General features: G+C 40.8%; 1 protein-coding gene across 2 annotated transcripts in view; it reads right to left on the reverse strand.

Moving 5' to 3' along the window:
* Positions 1–395: 395 nt before the first annotated feature.
* Positions 396–15,186, reverse strand: part of LOC114465526 (DENN domain-containing protein 2A) — a 47,509-nt gene continuing 32,718 nt past the window's right edge. The window contains exons 6-20 of one of the 2 annotated variants that reach the window (XM_028450598.1): positions 14,611–14,811; positions 14,401–14,494; positions 11,174–11,224; positions 10,911–11,098; positions 10,226–10,335; positions 9,707–9,776; positions 9,197–9,274; positions 6,467–6,607; positions 6,233–6,381; positions 4,692–4,869; positions 4,532–4,573; positions 4,343–4,448; positions 2,869–3,162; positions 2,467–2,553; positions 396–919 (exon numbers count right to left, since the gene is read on the reverse strand). In XM_028450598.1, coding sequence (XP_028306399.1) covers positions 888–919; positions 2,467–2,553; positions 2,869–3,162; positions 4,343–4,448; positions 4,532–4,573; positions 4,692–4,869; positions 6,233–6,381; positions 6,467–6,607; positions 9,197–9,274; positions 9,707–9,776; positions 10,226–10,335; positions 10,911–11,098; positions 11,174–11,224; positions 14,401–14,494; positions 14,611–14,811 — 1,821 coding nt within the window. In that variant the 3' untranslated portion in view covers positions 396–887. Of the gene's footprint in view, positions 920–2,466; positions 2,554–2,868; positions 3,163–4,342; positions 4,449–4,531; positions 4,574–4,691; positions 4,870–6,232; positions 6,382–6,466; positions 6,608–9,196; positions 9,275–9,706; positions 9,777–10,225; positions 10,336–10,910; positions 11,099–11,173; positions 11,225–14,400; positions 14,495–14,580; positions 14,812–15,186 lie in introns of both variants that reach the window. The other variant, XM_028450597.1, reaches the window with a different exon arrangement.

Consider the following 15,186-nt stretch of genomic DNA (forward strand, 5'->3'; position numbering starts at 1 on the left):
TTAATGACTTCCTTTTCTCTGGCGCAGCACAGCGTTACTCCAATGCGTTGATATAAGTAAATAAATGAAAAAACAGACAAATGTAGTCTCCAGCATTATTACAGATAAAGGTCTCAGTCATGATGATGACCTAACTTTGCATGTGTACATAAACTGGGTGACAGAGCCCCCTAACGGATACTTTTAGTAAAGCAGGTCATCCCAGATTTGTTCAAAGTAATCAGTGATATATTTTTCAGAATCCAAAATGTAATAATAGCAATTGTTTTTGCTGTTTATGACATTATGAAAATGAAGCCAAACCCCAGGATCACACCAGCACACATTTGTTAAAATCACTTTATTGATGATGTCTTCAAATAACCATCCATCCATTACTGAAGTCCATCGTCTTCACATTGATCTCCTCCTTGTGGTCTGCACTGAAAGAAAAGGTCCCTTTCAAAGCAGCACATCTACAATTGGGCTTTTGCAACAAATAGTGGTCTACGTACAGTCTGCACTAGTCTCTGTTAAATAAAGCACATTAAAAACTGCACTCAGATGGATGACGTTATTTAAATGAGAGATTAGGTTTACAGACAAAGGCTTTAAATAAAATGCCTCCTGTTGACAAGGACGTTGTACTATTGTGTTTGTAAAATAATGGAGTATGAAGGCACATGCTGAGTATCTTCAGTGACGTTCCGTCATATGATTCCAGGTGAAGTTAGTCCTGAGAACATCTCCTAAAACACTGACAACCCAATGATGACCTGGAATCCAGGCAGGGCTGAGTGAGGGCAGAAGCCAAGTGTTTCTCCAGAGTCCTCCATGAGCTCCAAGGACACGCCTACATTCTCATCCTGCTTTTCCAGCTTCCAGTGAAGGCAGCTCTGCTCAGATCTTCATTTTTTGGAGAGGAACTTCATCTTGTTTCCTGGAAAGCAGGAATACAGACTTGATGTGAGGTGTTATAATCAGATTCCCCTAATAGTGGACAACTATCATTTAAGGTTATTGCTGTCAGAATGGAACCATTAAGAAAGAGGAGATCTTCCTCTGTCTGGAAGCGTTATGATTTGCCTCTGCTATTATAGAACTGTTATTGTATGTAAATGTCTTGGAAGACACAGCATATGCCCAGCTCAATCGAATCTACTTCCTGTAATCGCTGCACTTTTTAAATGTGAAGTTTCTGCTGTGTACTAAAGAAAACCAGGCAAACAAATGCAAAGTCTAAACATACAGTACCTTTCTGAACCCACCAGTTCAAGAGTAAAAAACCCTTTAAAAGCTGTGGAAACTCTACCATCTGCCTGCAGCCTTCTTACCCACTTCTGTCCCAGTAAAGGTTTTTTCTATAGCTGAGTATTTCCTCATCCCAAATAAGAAACCTGCTCAGGCCCAGCACTGTAGAAAAACTGGTATATTTAAATCAAAATGAAGAATTCTTGATGTGACAGAAGCACATCAGCGAATTTAACTGGATCAAAGAGAAAAGTTGTACGATAGCTTTTGTCTAACTACAGAAGCATTGACTATGACATCACTGACCTGAGTATCTTTCATGCCTGTATTATACATATGTTGGGACACCTTTCTTAAAAATCCTTCTCAATTAACAATTTTAAAACTATTATCATTTAAATGAAATGCAGTTCAAAGCTTGATTTAACCAATGTAAACATTTGGGTGAAACTGTAACTGTGTGTTATATGTTCATCTTCTTATACCTTGAAATTATGTTTTTATTTTTCCATTCCCCAATGGAGAGGTACTTCCCTGTCCCCTGTGTGAATGTGTGTGTTTAGTGAATGCATGAGGTGCAATTAAAAGAAAGGGGATGGAGGGGGCAGTGCTGGGCGATGGTGTGTTGAGGTGTGATTAAAATTGGAGGGATTGGTTGGGCAACTTGAGGTGGGAGTGCCGCCCCCCATGCCATTACTTGATAGCACAAGCAGAGGCCCCCACCATCCAGCCCCCCAAGGGCTGGGTTTGGGTGTGTGGTGCACCAAGTGAGTGAGCCGAATGATGGTTTTTAATAATCTTTTCAATAATCTTCAGGTAAATACTGATAAGTGTACCAACTATGGTCCCAATTTGGTTCTAGTTTGAACACAAGTTCTCTTTACTGAAGATAACCAAAGACTTCTGAACTTACCCAGTGCACCAAACCAGAATTGTGTCATTTACCCTTGTTTACTTTTCATATTATATGAAAGTAATTCTCTTCACTTGGCAGTGGTCATAAAATTATGTTTGATTGTTATCAAAATTGTGAAGAAGCAACAGCATCAGAGGTTTGAAGAGTTGTAAAATAAAAATTATTTTCAACTTCAGGAACAAAATTATGCTTGTAGATATTGAACTCAGAAAGCTTTGCTATTTCTTTATCTAAAATAATAAAAAATATTTCTCAACTTATCAATTCTGCTTTTCATTTCAGGACAAACTGTGGATGACAAAGATGTGTCCAAATCTCACCTAAACCTTTTAGGAATTTATTGATGCCTCTTTGCTCGTTCCAAGGCAGTGAGTCAAGATACTCCTGAGCTCTCACCTCAAAAAGACCTGAGAGAACAACCAAGCACAGGACAAATGTGTTTAAGGACAGAGGAGACAGACAGACAGACAAACAGGTCGGATACATCATAAAATCTGCATTTGGTTAACGGTTACTGGGTGTGCATGGTTAAGGTTAGGGGTGAATCAGAGACATGTTCAGGGTGTATGAACCCTTGCTCCATGCAAGGGTTAGAAACAAAAAACAATGGGCAAATAAATTTTTCTGAAAGCACCTAAGGAACCAAAACCCACAGAATGTTGCTGAATTATGTAGGATTTGGAGCCATCAAAGCATGGAAGTATCCCTGTGTTAGTGTATACCTCTGAGGCCCTGGCGGCGTAGCTCCCTCTCCTGGATGAAGCCAGTAAACATCTGCATCTCCATAAAAACTTCCAAAAACCTTCTCAGGCTCTTAGAAGTAACTGCTTTACGAAAAGCCTCGCGCTGGAAGGACGAGGAGGAGGGCAAGGTGGGGGAAGGACTGGAAGGGGAGGGAGAAGACACCAAGTCATCATCCCGCTCCACTCCGCTCATGAAGAGCGAGAAGTGGCCAACCATCTCCACGAAGAAACGTACAAAGGCCTCGGACACCACCGAGCTGAGGGAGCTGGAGTCTGTAGGAACGCACAGAACAGGAAACTAAGATGATGACAAGACTGTTCAAGTCACACACATATGACATATTATGACAATATCTGAGTGGTATGAGCTACACCTCGAGTTATTAACAAGTTGTATGAAATTGTTTTTAAGACTGCAATGTACATTTTTTGTTGTTTTATGATGGCTATACTTAACACTAATCTCCTGATTAGAGCAGGGGTCAGCGACCTGCGGCTCCAGAGTCACTTGTGGCTCCCCTTGCCCCTCCCCTGTGACTCGTTATCATTCAAGTGATGCACATTTAGTGAGAAATCTTAGCACTAAAACAGAAAACATTTTTGCTCCATGGCAAAGTGAGCAGGAGTTATCTAACATCAATGGGGGGTGGGGGTAGCCACAAAACCACAGGAAAGAGCTGGGTTTACATATCCCTGTCTAGTCTCTGTATCAAGATATGATACACTGTTTCAGCAGGAAGGTGGTTCACGTGGGAGGACTGGCACAAAAGTGCAGCAAAGAGATGTATACCACAATAGACATTGCTCAGACTGAAATGTGTGTGTGTGATGGATGAATATAATCTGGATATCCATTGATATGGTGGTCACTTTTGACCAGGAACACCACAGGAATATTCAATGAAAGTGGTTATATATGTTCAATGCACAGGATATCATTAGGCTTTGAGTGTTTTGAGTTGTAAATCGGTCAGATTTGACCCGAACACGACAGGAAGGTTAAAGTCAACAGGTGACTAATTTTCTCGGGGAAGGGTAGGGGTGTTGCTGAGGGTGGTCCCTCCCATCTCCTCCCTGTCTAATTACCTGCTGCTGGATCCTGCAGGCCACTATCCACCAGGCAATAGCCTCCAAAAGGCTTAGCCGTGTGGTCACTGACGTGCTTCTCTCCTCCAAAAGGTGCGTTGTAAGGCCCAATAAGAATGTATCAAATGTGCGTATCAAATAACCAGTGGCAGAGCCATAGACGGGGAGAAAGATTAGTCTTGTCTTTTGCACTACCTCTCACCCACCCTTACAGAGTGGCAGAGTACCGTGGCGGGAAAGATGTCTTAACAACACTTAATGACAGCTTTATGACACCGTATTCATGATGTCATCCCTATGTAAAGTGATTCCGACAGATTCAGGCAAAAAGATAAGAAGAAAAAAAAGGAGTAGTGTGTAGAGTCACCATTGGGCAGGTCTCCATTCTCACAGGCCAGCTCTCTTCTCTTATCCAGAACATGCTCCAGAGCAGCCTGCAGCTTGTGAGGAAGGATGGAGTCTTCATCATCCAGCTGTGCAGGAGAAAAACAGACATAAGTACAAAGTGGTGAATTCAGGCTGCCATCACACACACGAGAGAAAAAGTGGTGAGTACCTGACGCAGGAAGCGACTGTTGCCAAGGTCGACGACCAGGACCTTAGCAGAGGGAAAGTGAGGTCATTTCCTGCATTATTAAGTGGAGGAAATGCCCAGAGTCAAGGGCACATAGACAGTACACAACACAAAAAAGGATAAAAATAATATTTGGTCTTACCTCTTCTATGGGCAGCTCTTTGAGTCGTGGAAGGGAGCTGGACAGGAGGCCAACAATGAAGGGAGTCGGGGTGCAGACGATGTCCAACATGGAGGGGGGGAGCACAGGAATGTAGGTGTGCTGCCAGGTGAAGGGATAGAGCAGAGCCACAACAGCATGGCAACACTGAGACAAAGTGCTGCCAACACAGAGAAAAGCAAAGAAAGACAAGTAAGAAAAAAAAGAGCATGCAGTGAGGATCCACGACGCAGGCTATAATGTTCAAACCCCTGTGGGCTGTTTTTGGTTCAGTAGTCTGTTCTCCCTGTGTGTTAGCCTTGACTTGGACCACTGACCTGTTCATAACACATTTAACGACCACATAACTGACTGTTCCTCGTTAGTGTAGAAGGGTCTTCTCTGTTACGCCTCAGAAACCTCGAACCCTGGGTGTGTGACGGCTTCCTTGAACATTAGCAGCAGCCTCACCTAATCGCTCCCACGTGTCTGCTCACAGTTTTATCATAAAACATGATTACAGGGGACTAATTTCCACTTTACGGTGCAGAGCGAGCATGAAATGTTGGTGATGCTGTTTTTTCAGCAGTGCTACATGGTTACAGCTTTACAAACACACATTAGCAACTGTGTACCATGCAAGGGACTTAAAATCACGTCGGTACAGAGACTCGAAACCATCGAACTATCACTAAAATCCCGCCACACCAGCTTTATTTTCCTCCTCTGTTTCAGTGAAAAAGCTTTTAAAATAAAAAATCTTAAAATACAAAAACCTTAACATTTTGGATTTGTTAAAATAATGCATACACAAAACTGATTTATATCAAGCTATACTATATGGGGTGTTCTACACAATCTACTATGAGATGTTTTAATTAAACCTCTTAACGACTTTAAACATGTTTCATCTGCTGCTCTAAACACAACATTTTTTTTTTACAGAATAATTTCCACAAACTTATTTCCATCTTCTTATAATTATCATTTCTTACAGTGCTTTAGTAGAAAAATGGTCAATGCTTTTTTAAATAATACATGACAAAGATCATAACAAATGTGCTTGTTTAAATTTCTTCCCCAAAACTTTGTTTCTTTTCATATACTGTGTAAAAGATAAAGAATAGATCTGTTTCTGTCAAAGTTCAAATGAAAAATAAACAATCTTAATAGGACACATTTGACATGCAGCGTTTTAACTGTAAAACAAAGAACTGCAACCAAAGATGATTCTGAACCTTAATGACTCTCCACTTTAAAAACATTTCTCTTTCCAAACACATAATTTTCGACTTGCTTTTCAGGTGACTAAAAAATGTTTTCTCTCCTCTTAAAATAATTCCAATACAACTGGTAAGTGTGTTGTGAAGGAATCCCATACCAGCAACACATGCCCATGTTTTGGTTAGTTTAGCACATAGCAATGCTGGCTTAGCAGGGTCAAAGGGTAAAGTGGTGGGATGATGTTATTGAGTTTACTTATCAATTCAAATTGTCTTATGTTGTACAGATAACATTGTTGCATCCTTCCCGATGAGGCCTACCTGAGTTTGTCAGCAGTGAAGATGATCCTGCGCTCCAGCAGCACAGAAGCAAAAACCCGTAGCAGGAGGCGTAGATTCAAGGAGGAAAAGAGGCATTCAAAGTCCACGTGCTCCAGGCGGGAATCTGGTGGTCGACACAGCTCGATTACCTGTGCAATAATTGATAGGAATTAAATGATAGAAAATGCCAAACGTTCACATTAGTGGATGTATTAGGATGGCTTTCAGTCTCACCTCTGTCCCAGAGCCAGGTAGGAAGTTTTTGACAGTGATGATCCTTCCCGGAGCAGGAAAAGGAGCTTCCATGATGCCTCTCATAAAAGGCTGCACCAGAGCAGGGGAAATAGCTCTCCTTTTTTCTACTTCGTCCAGGATCTGGAATATGAGAAGCAGCATGTAAGACTCATGCTAAACTCCTATTCACATCAAAGGAAGATAACTTTAGACATATCCAGGATAGCTACAAGTACCTAAGGACCTCAGCCTAATTTTGAGGAGGCCTCAAGGAAGTCAACCACAACCAAGTAGCTATAGTGAGCAAGGCAAGTCCTGAAAAGCCAGCTAAAGAGTCGAAACAAAGTCTGAGCCAGGAACATGCGTGACTGCTGGTCATCAGATACCCAAATGGGATCATAAAATGGCCAAAGGAGAAGATTGAAGCCACAGATATCAAGACAAGAAAGCTCATCACCATGCACAGGGGGCTCCACCCCAAGTCAGGACCCTCAGATTTACTAAAGGTTTAAGGGTATTAAAACGTGTGCAAACGTCACTCCACACGCTAATAAGGGGTACAAACCCCAGGGAATCCGGACTACGGGTCTTCTGCGCATCGCAACGCGCCCACAATTAATTTAGCGCGTTTCCCTCTGATGAATATGTAAAATAGGCAGATCTCATAAGGGGCGCAAAAAAATGGGAGGAGGAAATGCAAATAAATTAATGCAGTGGGCACAATGCAATTCATCAAATCTGGAACAGTTTGCGGTGATTGTTTTAGCACCGGAAAATAGTACGACTGACAATCAGAGATCATTGCTGCACTGAATGTTGACACAAAAAGGACTCCAGTTAACCTTTCTAGTATGAGAAAATAATCTAAATAAAACAACAGCCAATATTAACAACCACTGAAAGAAAATGCAAAGTGTGTGAGGGAGAAAAATGCAGCTGGAGTCAAGTGTGGCTCCGTGAAAGTTGTTCCGAACGCATCACTCCAGGGAGCTCTTGTGTCTTCCTCTTCATATTTTGACTGTATAACTGTCTCTGCCATCTTGATGGCAGGAGCGTCAATTTACACAGCGATTAAATAATGTTTACATCTGAGAGTGTGTGTGACAGTGCTGCAGGAGCTCAGAAGGAACTGACAGAAAAGACACATTAGATTATGGGGGAAACAGCATTTTTATTTGTTTATTTTGTTTTCTACATTATTGAATGTTTGTGCTTCTCTGCATTCACCTCTCCATGTTGAAGGAGCAAAATGTTCATTTAAATAGGGCGTTCTCAACCACGTCTATACACGCACATAGAAGTGCCGCAATGTTAGTGAATTCACCATAGCAGATGAAGAAAGAGCGCCACCAAAGGATTTAGGGACGCACCGGGTTTACCACCCTTTATTTCAGATTGTAGTGTATCCGCCCCTCAGTCTATACACTAAGGAAAGATGGAGGCAGAGTATTAGTGAGCATCAAAACCAATATCCAGGATGAAACATCCAAACTTGAAGAGTACATCAATAAGATGACTCCAAAGGATACGCTGATCATTGAGGGCCTGTACTACGAAGCCAGAATTTCTCTTATCGTGTTAACTTCTGAGATTTATTCTGTGTGGTGCTGGGGTAAATCACAATGGTAACCTGAATGACTAACCTCGTCAGATCCAAGGTGCCCCTGAGACCCTCCAGCACATAGTGACATAGTGGAAAATGCAGGGGGGATCCGCCTACGCTGAAAGGCACAACCAAGTGACTGGGATAGCGCACACGAACATCTGTACACTGTATAGACTGGAATCTCCCAATACCCCATGGGACACACCACCAAAGGTGAATGAGAACAAACTGTCTAAAACCTTGTGGGACTTCAGCTTCCAGACCTAAAAACAGCTGCTGGCTAACCAACTGGACATAATGGTGTTTGACAAACACCAACAGAGGGCAGTGGTCATAGATGTTGTCTGCAACAATTGGAAGAGGAAACACAAGAAAGTGGAAAAGTACAAATGAACAACTTGATCAGATGTAGAAAGTCAAAGCCCACATGGTCCCCATGGTAGTAGGAGCACTCGGGGCAAAGACCCCAAACTTGGGAGAGTGGCTCTAACAGATTCCAGGAACAATATCAGAAAGTCCATAAGTGTGCCGCGCTACGAATACCTAAGATACTGAACTTTCAAACTCTCAGACCTCTGGTAGAAAAAAACACCACCAGAATTTTATATTTAAATATATAAAAGTCAGTGCGTAATTCATTCTTCACTTTCATCCTTTGATAATCAGATTTAAACTCAGTCAATGTCCTGTTTCATTATGAGTAATTTTAAATAAGTAAGTAACTTTTTCACAGATATATAGTCACAAAGTGCTTCACAAAGATAAGGACACATTCAAATGCAAACAAACAAGAAAATACAATCAATATCGGCAGCTCTGACTGAGTCGGTAAAACTAGAACCCATTCATAAAAAAGTAAGTCTTCAAGTGCTTTTTAAAGAATTCAACAGAGTCCAAGGAACGAAGGGAGAGAGGAAGCTTGTTCCAGAGACGGGACGTGACAGCTTGAAATGACCGATCTCTTTGAGTTTTAAAGACTTGTACGAGTGGCCATCAGCAGGTTCTGCCCTGAGGACCTGAGGCTCTAGGACGAGCTACAAGTTTTGATCAGGTCTGCTAAGCACACAGGAGCCTGTCCATGTAGGGCTCAAAAGGTCAGAACCAGGATTATAAAGTGTTTGTACCTTGGAGAAGAGGTCGAAGCATCCCAGACGGCTGACAATACAGTAGACCTCAGGGAGCCTCCGGCCTTTTCCACTGGGCTGAAACACAAAGACGCACAAAAACACTCCAAGTTACGACAGGAGTCATCCTGAGTTTCGTCTCAATCCGACCCCAACAAAGAAGTCATCTTCAAGGACTTAAACGCTCTGCTTAAATGAAAACCACTGGCATCACATATTATTCTTTTTATAAGATCTACTTTAGGGGTTGGACCAATTTGTGGGGAATCTGTGTTAAAGGTTTTTTCTTCTGAAATGTATAGGTGATACCACTAGATGTTAAGACCACTTGTGGTTACACAGATTTACACAATACACAAATGATTACACACAGGTTCTGTCTAAATTACTTTAACTGGTAATTGCACATAATACAACATGACACACTGATATTGAAAAACAGAAACTCCAAATAATGGTGTATCCTAACTAAAGTTAAGACCCAAAATCAGGATACAGACAACAACTTACCAACAAACGACGACAGTACCCAAAACGTCTGCTTCCATCTTCACCAGTCAGCACAAAGGAGAAGGTCTCACTGTGCAGTGGAAAGAAATGTCTTTAAAAACTATGCATCAAACTCAAACAATTCACTGGGGGCTTTTAGAAACAACACCTGACCTAATTCTGGAGACAGGGGAGCTTAAACAAAGCTCCACCTGACAGCCAACTTTTGACCTTGTCAAGCAAGAGAATGTTGAGTGAGTTGTGGTGTGTCTCGCTCATTAAACATTTACCTCTGGGTAATAATTAGCCATCTTTGTGAACAATCAGGATGTTGAGAAAAGAATGTGGGGTGATAAATGCACCCTTTTCTGTGCACCAATTAGTCAATTCTAGCAGTGCCTTGTGGTTTACAACACACTGTTGGTTCTTTTGGGCTGTTCACAGTTAAGTGCTTTTAGTAGGAACACAGCAGAAACATGAAGCACTCCTGTGTAGTTCCTGCCCTTGCTTTGTTTTGCTCTTTGGGTTTCTCTCACAGACCTTGGGAAGTTGTCAACAGGTGCCCAGTCTTTGGCATCGGGGAAACAAAACTGAGGAATGACCTTTAGCTGGTCCTCAGCTTCTCGCATGAATTTGAAGCTCCTCTCGAGCTGCAGGTAAAACAAAAGAAAAACATAAATGTTTTCTTTTACACATCCATCATGTTTTCTTCACAAACTCGAAAAAGAAGTAAGACAGAAACCACAAAACTATAACTGACAATATAAAGACCACTTTATTAGGTACACCTGTTCAAATGCACGAATGACATGGCAGCATGGCATGCCATTAGGCACATGGTACATAACTACATGACAGCAAATTACCATGTTTATGTGGTAAGCCATATAAATGCAAAGAATTATGTTGCTAATTTATCTGTTTCATTTTTGTGCACAGAGATGAGAATCAGCCAATCAGAGACACTCTCAAATCACGAGACAGCAGTGTGCAATATGGTGAGAGGTCACTGTGCAGACAGTTACAAAATAAAGTCAAAAGAGTGGCAGAAACTTCAGAGGTTCTGGCTGGTTGTGCAGTGTTCAAAGAGGTCAGGTTGTGGGGACGATTTGTCTCAGAGGAGAAAATATCAGCCAGAAGAAGCTGCTTTGGAACACAGCAACTGCTTTTCATAATTATATCCTGGGCATAAAAGGTAAAAAAAACTCTATGAAGATTGTTTTACCTTCAGGGGAAACTGCTGTGTGACCTCGGGCACGTAAGGAACTCCAGCTTTTGTTTTGTGGAGGGCCACAACAATAAAATACTCAAAGAGTTTCCTCTCCTGCAGCTCCATCAAATCCTTTTCAAGAGTCCGATATCGGCCCGTCTGCCTCAGCATGGACTGAACGGACACCAGACGCTGGCTGTGAGCTGAGAAACACAAGCATGAGGACGTTGGTGTTGATGTGGTGGGGAGTTTTCCCTTCCCCAGAACTGGAGTCTTACCTTTCAACTTTTCCTCTGTGTCACTTTCAGACTCACTGTTGTCATCTGTCACTAATCAAAGAGAGTCAGAATCAGAGGGTGAGAGAAAGTCTAATAAAGTGATACATTAAGATATGCACTAAAATACATACTGTATTCACCTGAACAGTAGATAAAATTTGGCAGTGGCTATCTGTACAGTTGCCGTATCAATATATCGACATTAGAGATGTAACGATTCACTCAACTCCCGATACGATTCGATTCACGATACGATTTTCTAACGATTTATTCTACAAAATGGGACTGTAGTCAAATGATGACTGAAAAATATTCCTTTATTTTTTTTGGGGAAAAAAACTAGAAAATACTGTATTATTTTCCTTTTATTTTTCATTGTCAAAAGAATCCCTTGAGAAACTATTCAAAACAATGCAATTTAACTAAAAATAAATCTTGAATGAAATACATAAAGGAATAATACAAATGAAGAAGAAACCTATTAATTTAAATTCTGCTTCTATAGTAAACAATGCAAAACTGCATAATAGTTATTTTTATTTTTAAAAGTGCAACTGAAAATGTATTTTGTGCCTTAACAATTGGACTTTAAAAAAAAAAAACAGTCATTGAACTGATTTACGTCAGATATTTGTTTGGACCAGCAGAGGGCGCTGGTAACCCAGTGGTCGGTTGGCATGCAGAAATTCTTGCAGTGAAGAAGAGATGCTATGCTAACAGACAGAGCTAATAGAAAAACGTGACTTTTACAGATATTCACGTAATGTTATAGATATTCTTCGGTGCTAAAGGGGTAAGGAATCATTTATGAACATGTTTAAGAGTAGAAGGCGGCCAGAAACAAAGTAGCAGCAGATTCCGCCCGCTGTGTACACTGCTGGACAAGAGAAGGGATAAATATTTATATATTTAAAAAAAGTACTGCGATTCAATTTTCAAAGTATCGATGTCAATCGTGATACCTATGAAGCGATTTTTCACTGCCTTACGATTAATCGTTACATCGCTAATCGACATTCTATCCATATGCAGCGCCCCTATTTGGATAGTTTAGGTCACGTGACTAAGACTACTACAGTACGTACTTGTACTTCGGTAACCGTACCAATAGCACCGGGGGTTGTGCGTGCGGCAACCGTACAAATAAACACTTTCATAACAGTATTTGTAGTGTCAGTGTGTGTGTGTGTGCACGTGTGAGTGTGTGTGTGTAAAGCTAGCCAAAGATGAAATGCAAACAAAGGCAGGATAACTGAAAAATGTTTTCATAAAAAAGTAAAAACTTTTTAATTACAAAAATGCTCCTGCAGTTTAAAATGAACCACAACTAATTCTCTCTAATCAGTGGCTAACTTTGAGTCAAGGACTTAACTCCACAAAGCATAAAACTAAATATTTTCATCAGTAGTCCAAAGATCAAACTAAGATTGAAATTGGCTGTTAAAATTAAACCTCTAGTATCAACATTTTATTACACCATCTTGAGCTTGGCTTGAAGTGGATATATGCAATTTCATCTATATTCATAAAGCAAACCCTTAACCTTTGCTAACTTAAAGGGATCCTCCACTGTTTTTATAAATGTGGCCTAAAACCGTTGAAATATCCTTCTTAGAAGATCTATGCCTAACAAAACATTTTGTTTTGCACCATATTTGTTTTATTAACTTTTAAAACTGGGACTTCTTTACCCTGTGCGCCTCCAATGTTGAAATGATCGCCAGGGGTTGAAAGTAACGAATTACATTTACTTTCGTTACTGTAACCGAGTAGCTTTTTTGTGTACTTCTACTTTTTTGAGTACTTTCTAAAATGTGTTAGTTTACTTTTACTTGTAAATTTTGTTTCAAGTAACAGTACTTCGCTACAATTGAAATAAATTCCGTTACAGAGTAAAATAAATCCCACACGCGGACGGGAGTCTGCTACATTTGCGCTATTGAAAGCGAGAGCGCTAAATTCAGATGGAGAGCAGGAAACTTGAGAATCTGCCGTCTGAAATAATTTTTTCCTCCTTCGGCTCATTCCACCTCGAATGTTTTATAGACTTTATATAACATACTGTACGCATTTCTTGCTTTCAGAGGTGATTTATTGGATGCTCTGACACATTGGATGTATTGACACAAGCACTTACCTCATCAAATTGACATCCTTAACATTTATTTTATTTTATTTATCCTGGTTAGCCACTCTGTCTTGTTCTCATGCACCTTATTTTGAAATGGTGTTCTGGCCTGATGCTCCTTCCATCAACGCGACACAAGAGTTTGACGGTAAAAACATCACTGGAGTGGTGCGTCCATAGCGTACACAGCATCCTCTCTCTACCACAGCCATACCAGACTCCACACGCACCGATGCGGGTGTGCAGCTTTTTCTCTCCCTCAAACACACTTTATTCAGCATTTTCTTATTCAGTGGCTGTTAAATATTGTCTATTGTTTTATTTAAATTCTTTTTTTATACTAGAAAGGTTTACTGGAGCATGTTTTGTGTCAACATTTACTGCAGCAGACCTCTGTGTGTGAGTTTGCACCTGCTTGTCAGTCGTACTATTTTTCGGTGCTATAACAATCACCGCAAGCAGTGCTAGATTTGAATGCATTGCGCCCACTGCATTCATTTATTTGCATTTCCATTTCCGCCTCCCATTTTTTTGCACCAGTTATGAGATTCGCCTACTTTACATGTTCATCAGACAGAAACATGATAAATGGATTGAGGGCACATTGTGATGTGCAGAAGACGTGCAGTCCTGATTCCCTGGGGTTTGTACTCCTTATTAGCGCTAGGAGTGACGTTTACACACGTTTTAATACCCTTAAACCTTTCGTGAATCCGCCCCATAGTGTACGCCTCATAGACCAATAAATCAAAGGTATTTATTTTGAAGAACGGGAGAAATTACTCAATTACTTGCTGCTCGGACGTTTGTTATTAACTCCACCATAAACACGAGTTGATGTGAATTGGTTTTGTACCTTGTTTTGCACATTGCATTGGGACTGGGAATCCTGTTAAAGCTGAAAAGTTTCTTTCATAAGTGTTTTTATTTTGTTCTTACAGTTTTTACTACCCACATTTATTTTTTTTTAATTTAAGACATTTTCCTTTGTGATATTTTGTCTTCTACAGGCAGCAGATTGAAACATGTCACATGGTAGATAAATGGTGAAACCCTGTAGACAGGTTTTAAAGCTTGTTGTGCCAACCTCAAGCCTTACCTCTTCCTGAGCTGGACTCTGTTGACTGAGAGACCCTCTTCATGCGTTTCTTCCCTCTTCGTGCCTCAAAGATTGCATTAATTTTTAGCACCATCTACAGAAGCAAAATAGAAAGACATGTCCACACTCTATTTTCATTTAGTGAGGCTTCTATATGACAAACTTGTCTCTTATATGCACCTTCCCTGAGGCCAGCTCACACTTCCCTACCTTGGGAATTTTCCTCCGTCTGCGATTGTAAGGGTCTCCGGACAGACAGGGTGTGTCATCTGGACTGCTTGGGGTGGAGGGGGGGCTGATTCTGGAAGGTGAGGAGATGCCAGTGTCTCTGTTGTTTCTGCGTAGCTCTGGAACCCTAAAACTTCGTCGTTCAGAGTTTTGCCTGGAGAAGCTTGGAGGTGTGGAGAAGAGCTAAGAGAAATATGAGTTGTTATAAAATATGTTAGAAAACAAATGTGAGCTTCTTCTGTTTGGCTTTAAAGCTGCAGTATGTATGTTTTTTTTTCTGTTTTTTTTGCATCATTTGGTCAAAAAACCATAATTATCATTGAGCATATTGTAATCCAAAATGTTCTGAGTGGACAGTGAATCACTGCTCCTTCTCCTGGCCCTGTAAATGACGTTTATAAATCCAGGAGCGTGATGCTGGATTTCAGTCAATCAGAGCCTTTCTACAAATACATGTGCTCCATGGGCTGCTTTGGGTGTTACTATTGGCTGTTCGACTGAAGTCAGGCACGTTTACGTACCACTGACAGTAAAAATGCAATGGCGGACATCCTAGCA

This window comes from Gouania willdenowi, chromosome 6 (genome assembly GCF_900634775.1).
Source record: "Gouania willdenowi chromosome 6, fGouWil2.1, whole genome shotgun sequence".
NCBI classification, from domain to species: domain Eukaryota; kingdom Metazoa; phylum Chordata; class Actinopteri; order Blenniiformes; family Gobiesocidae; genus Gouania; species Gouania willdenowi.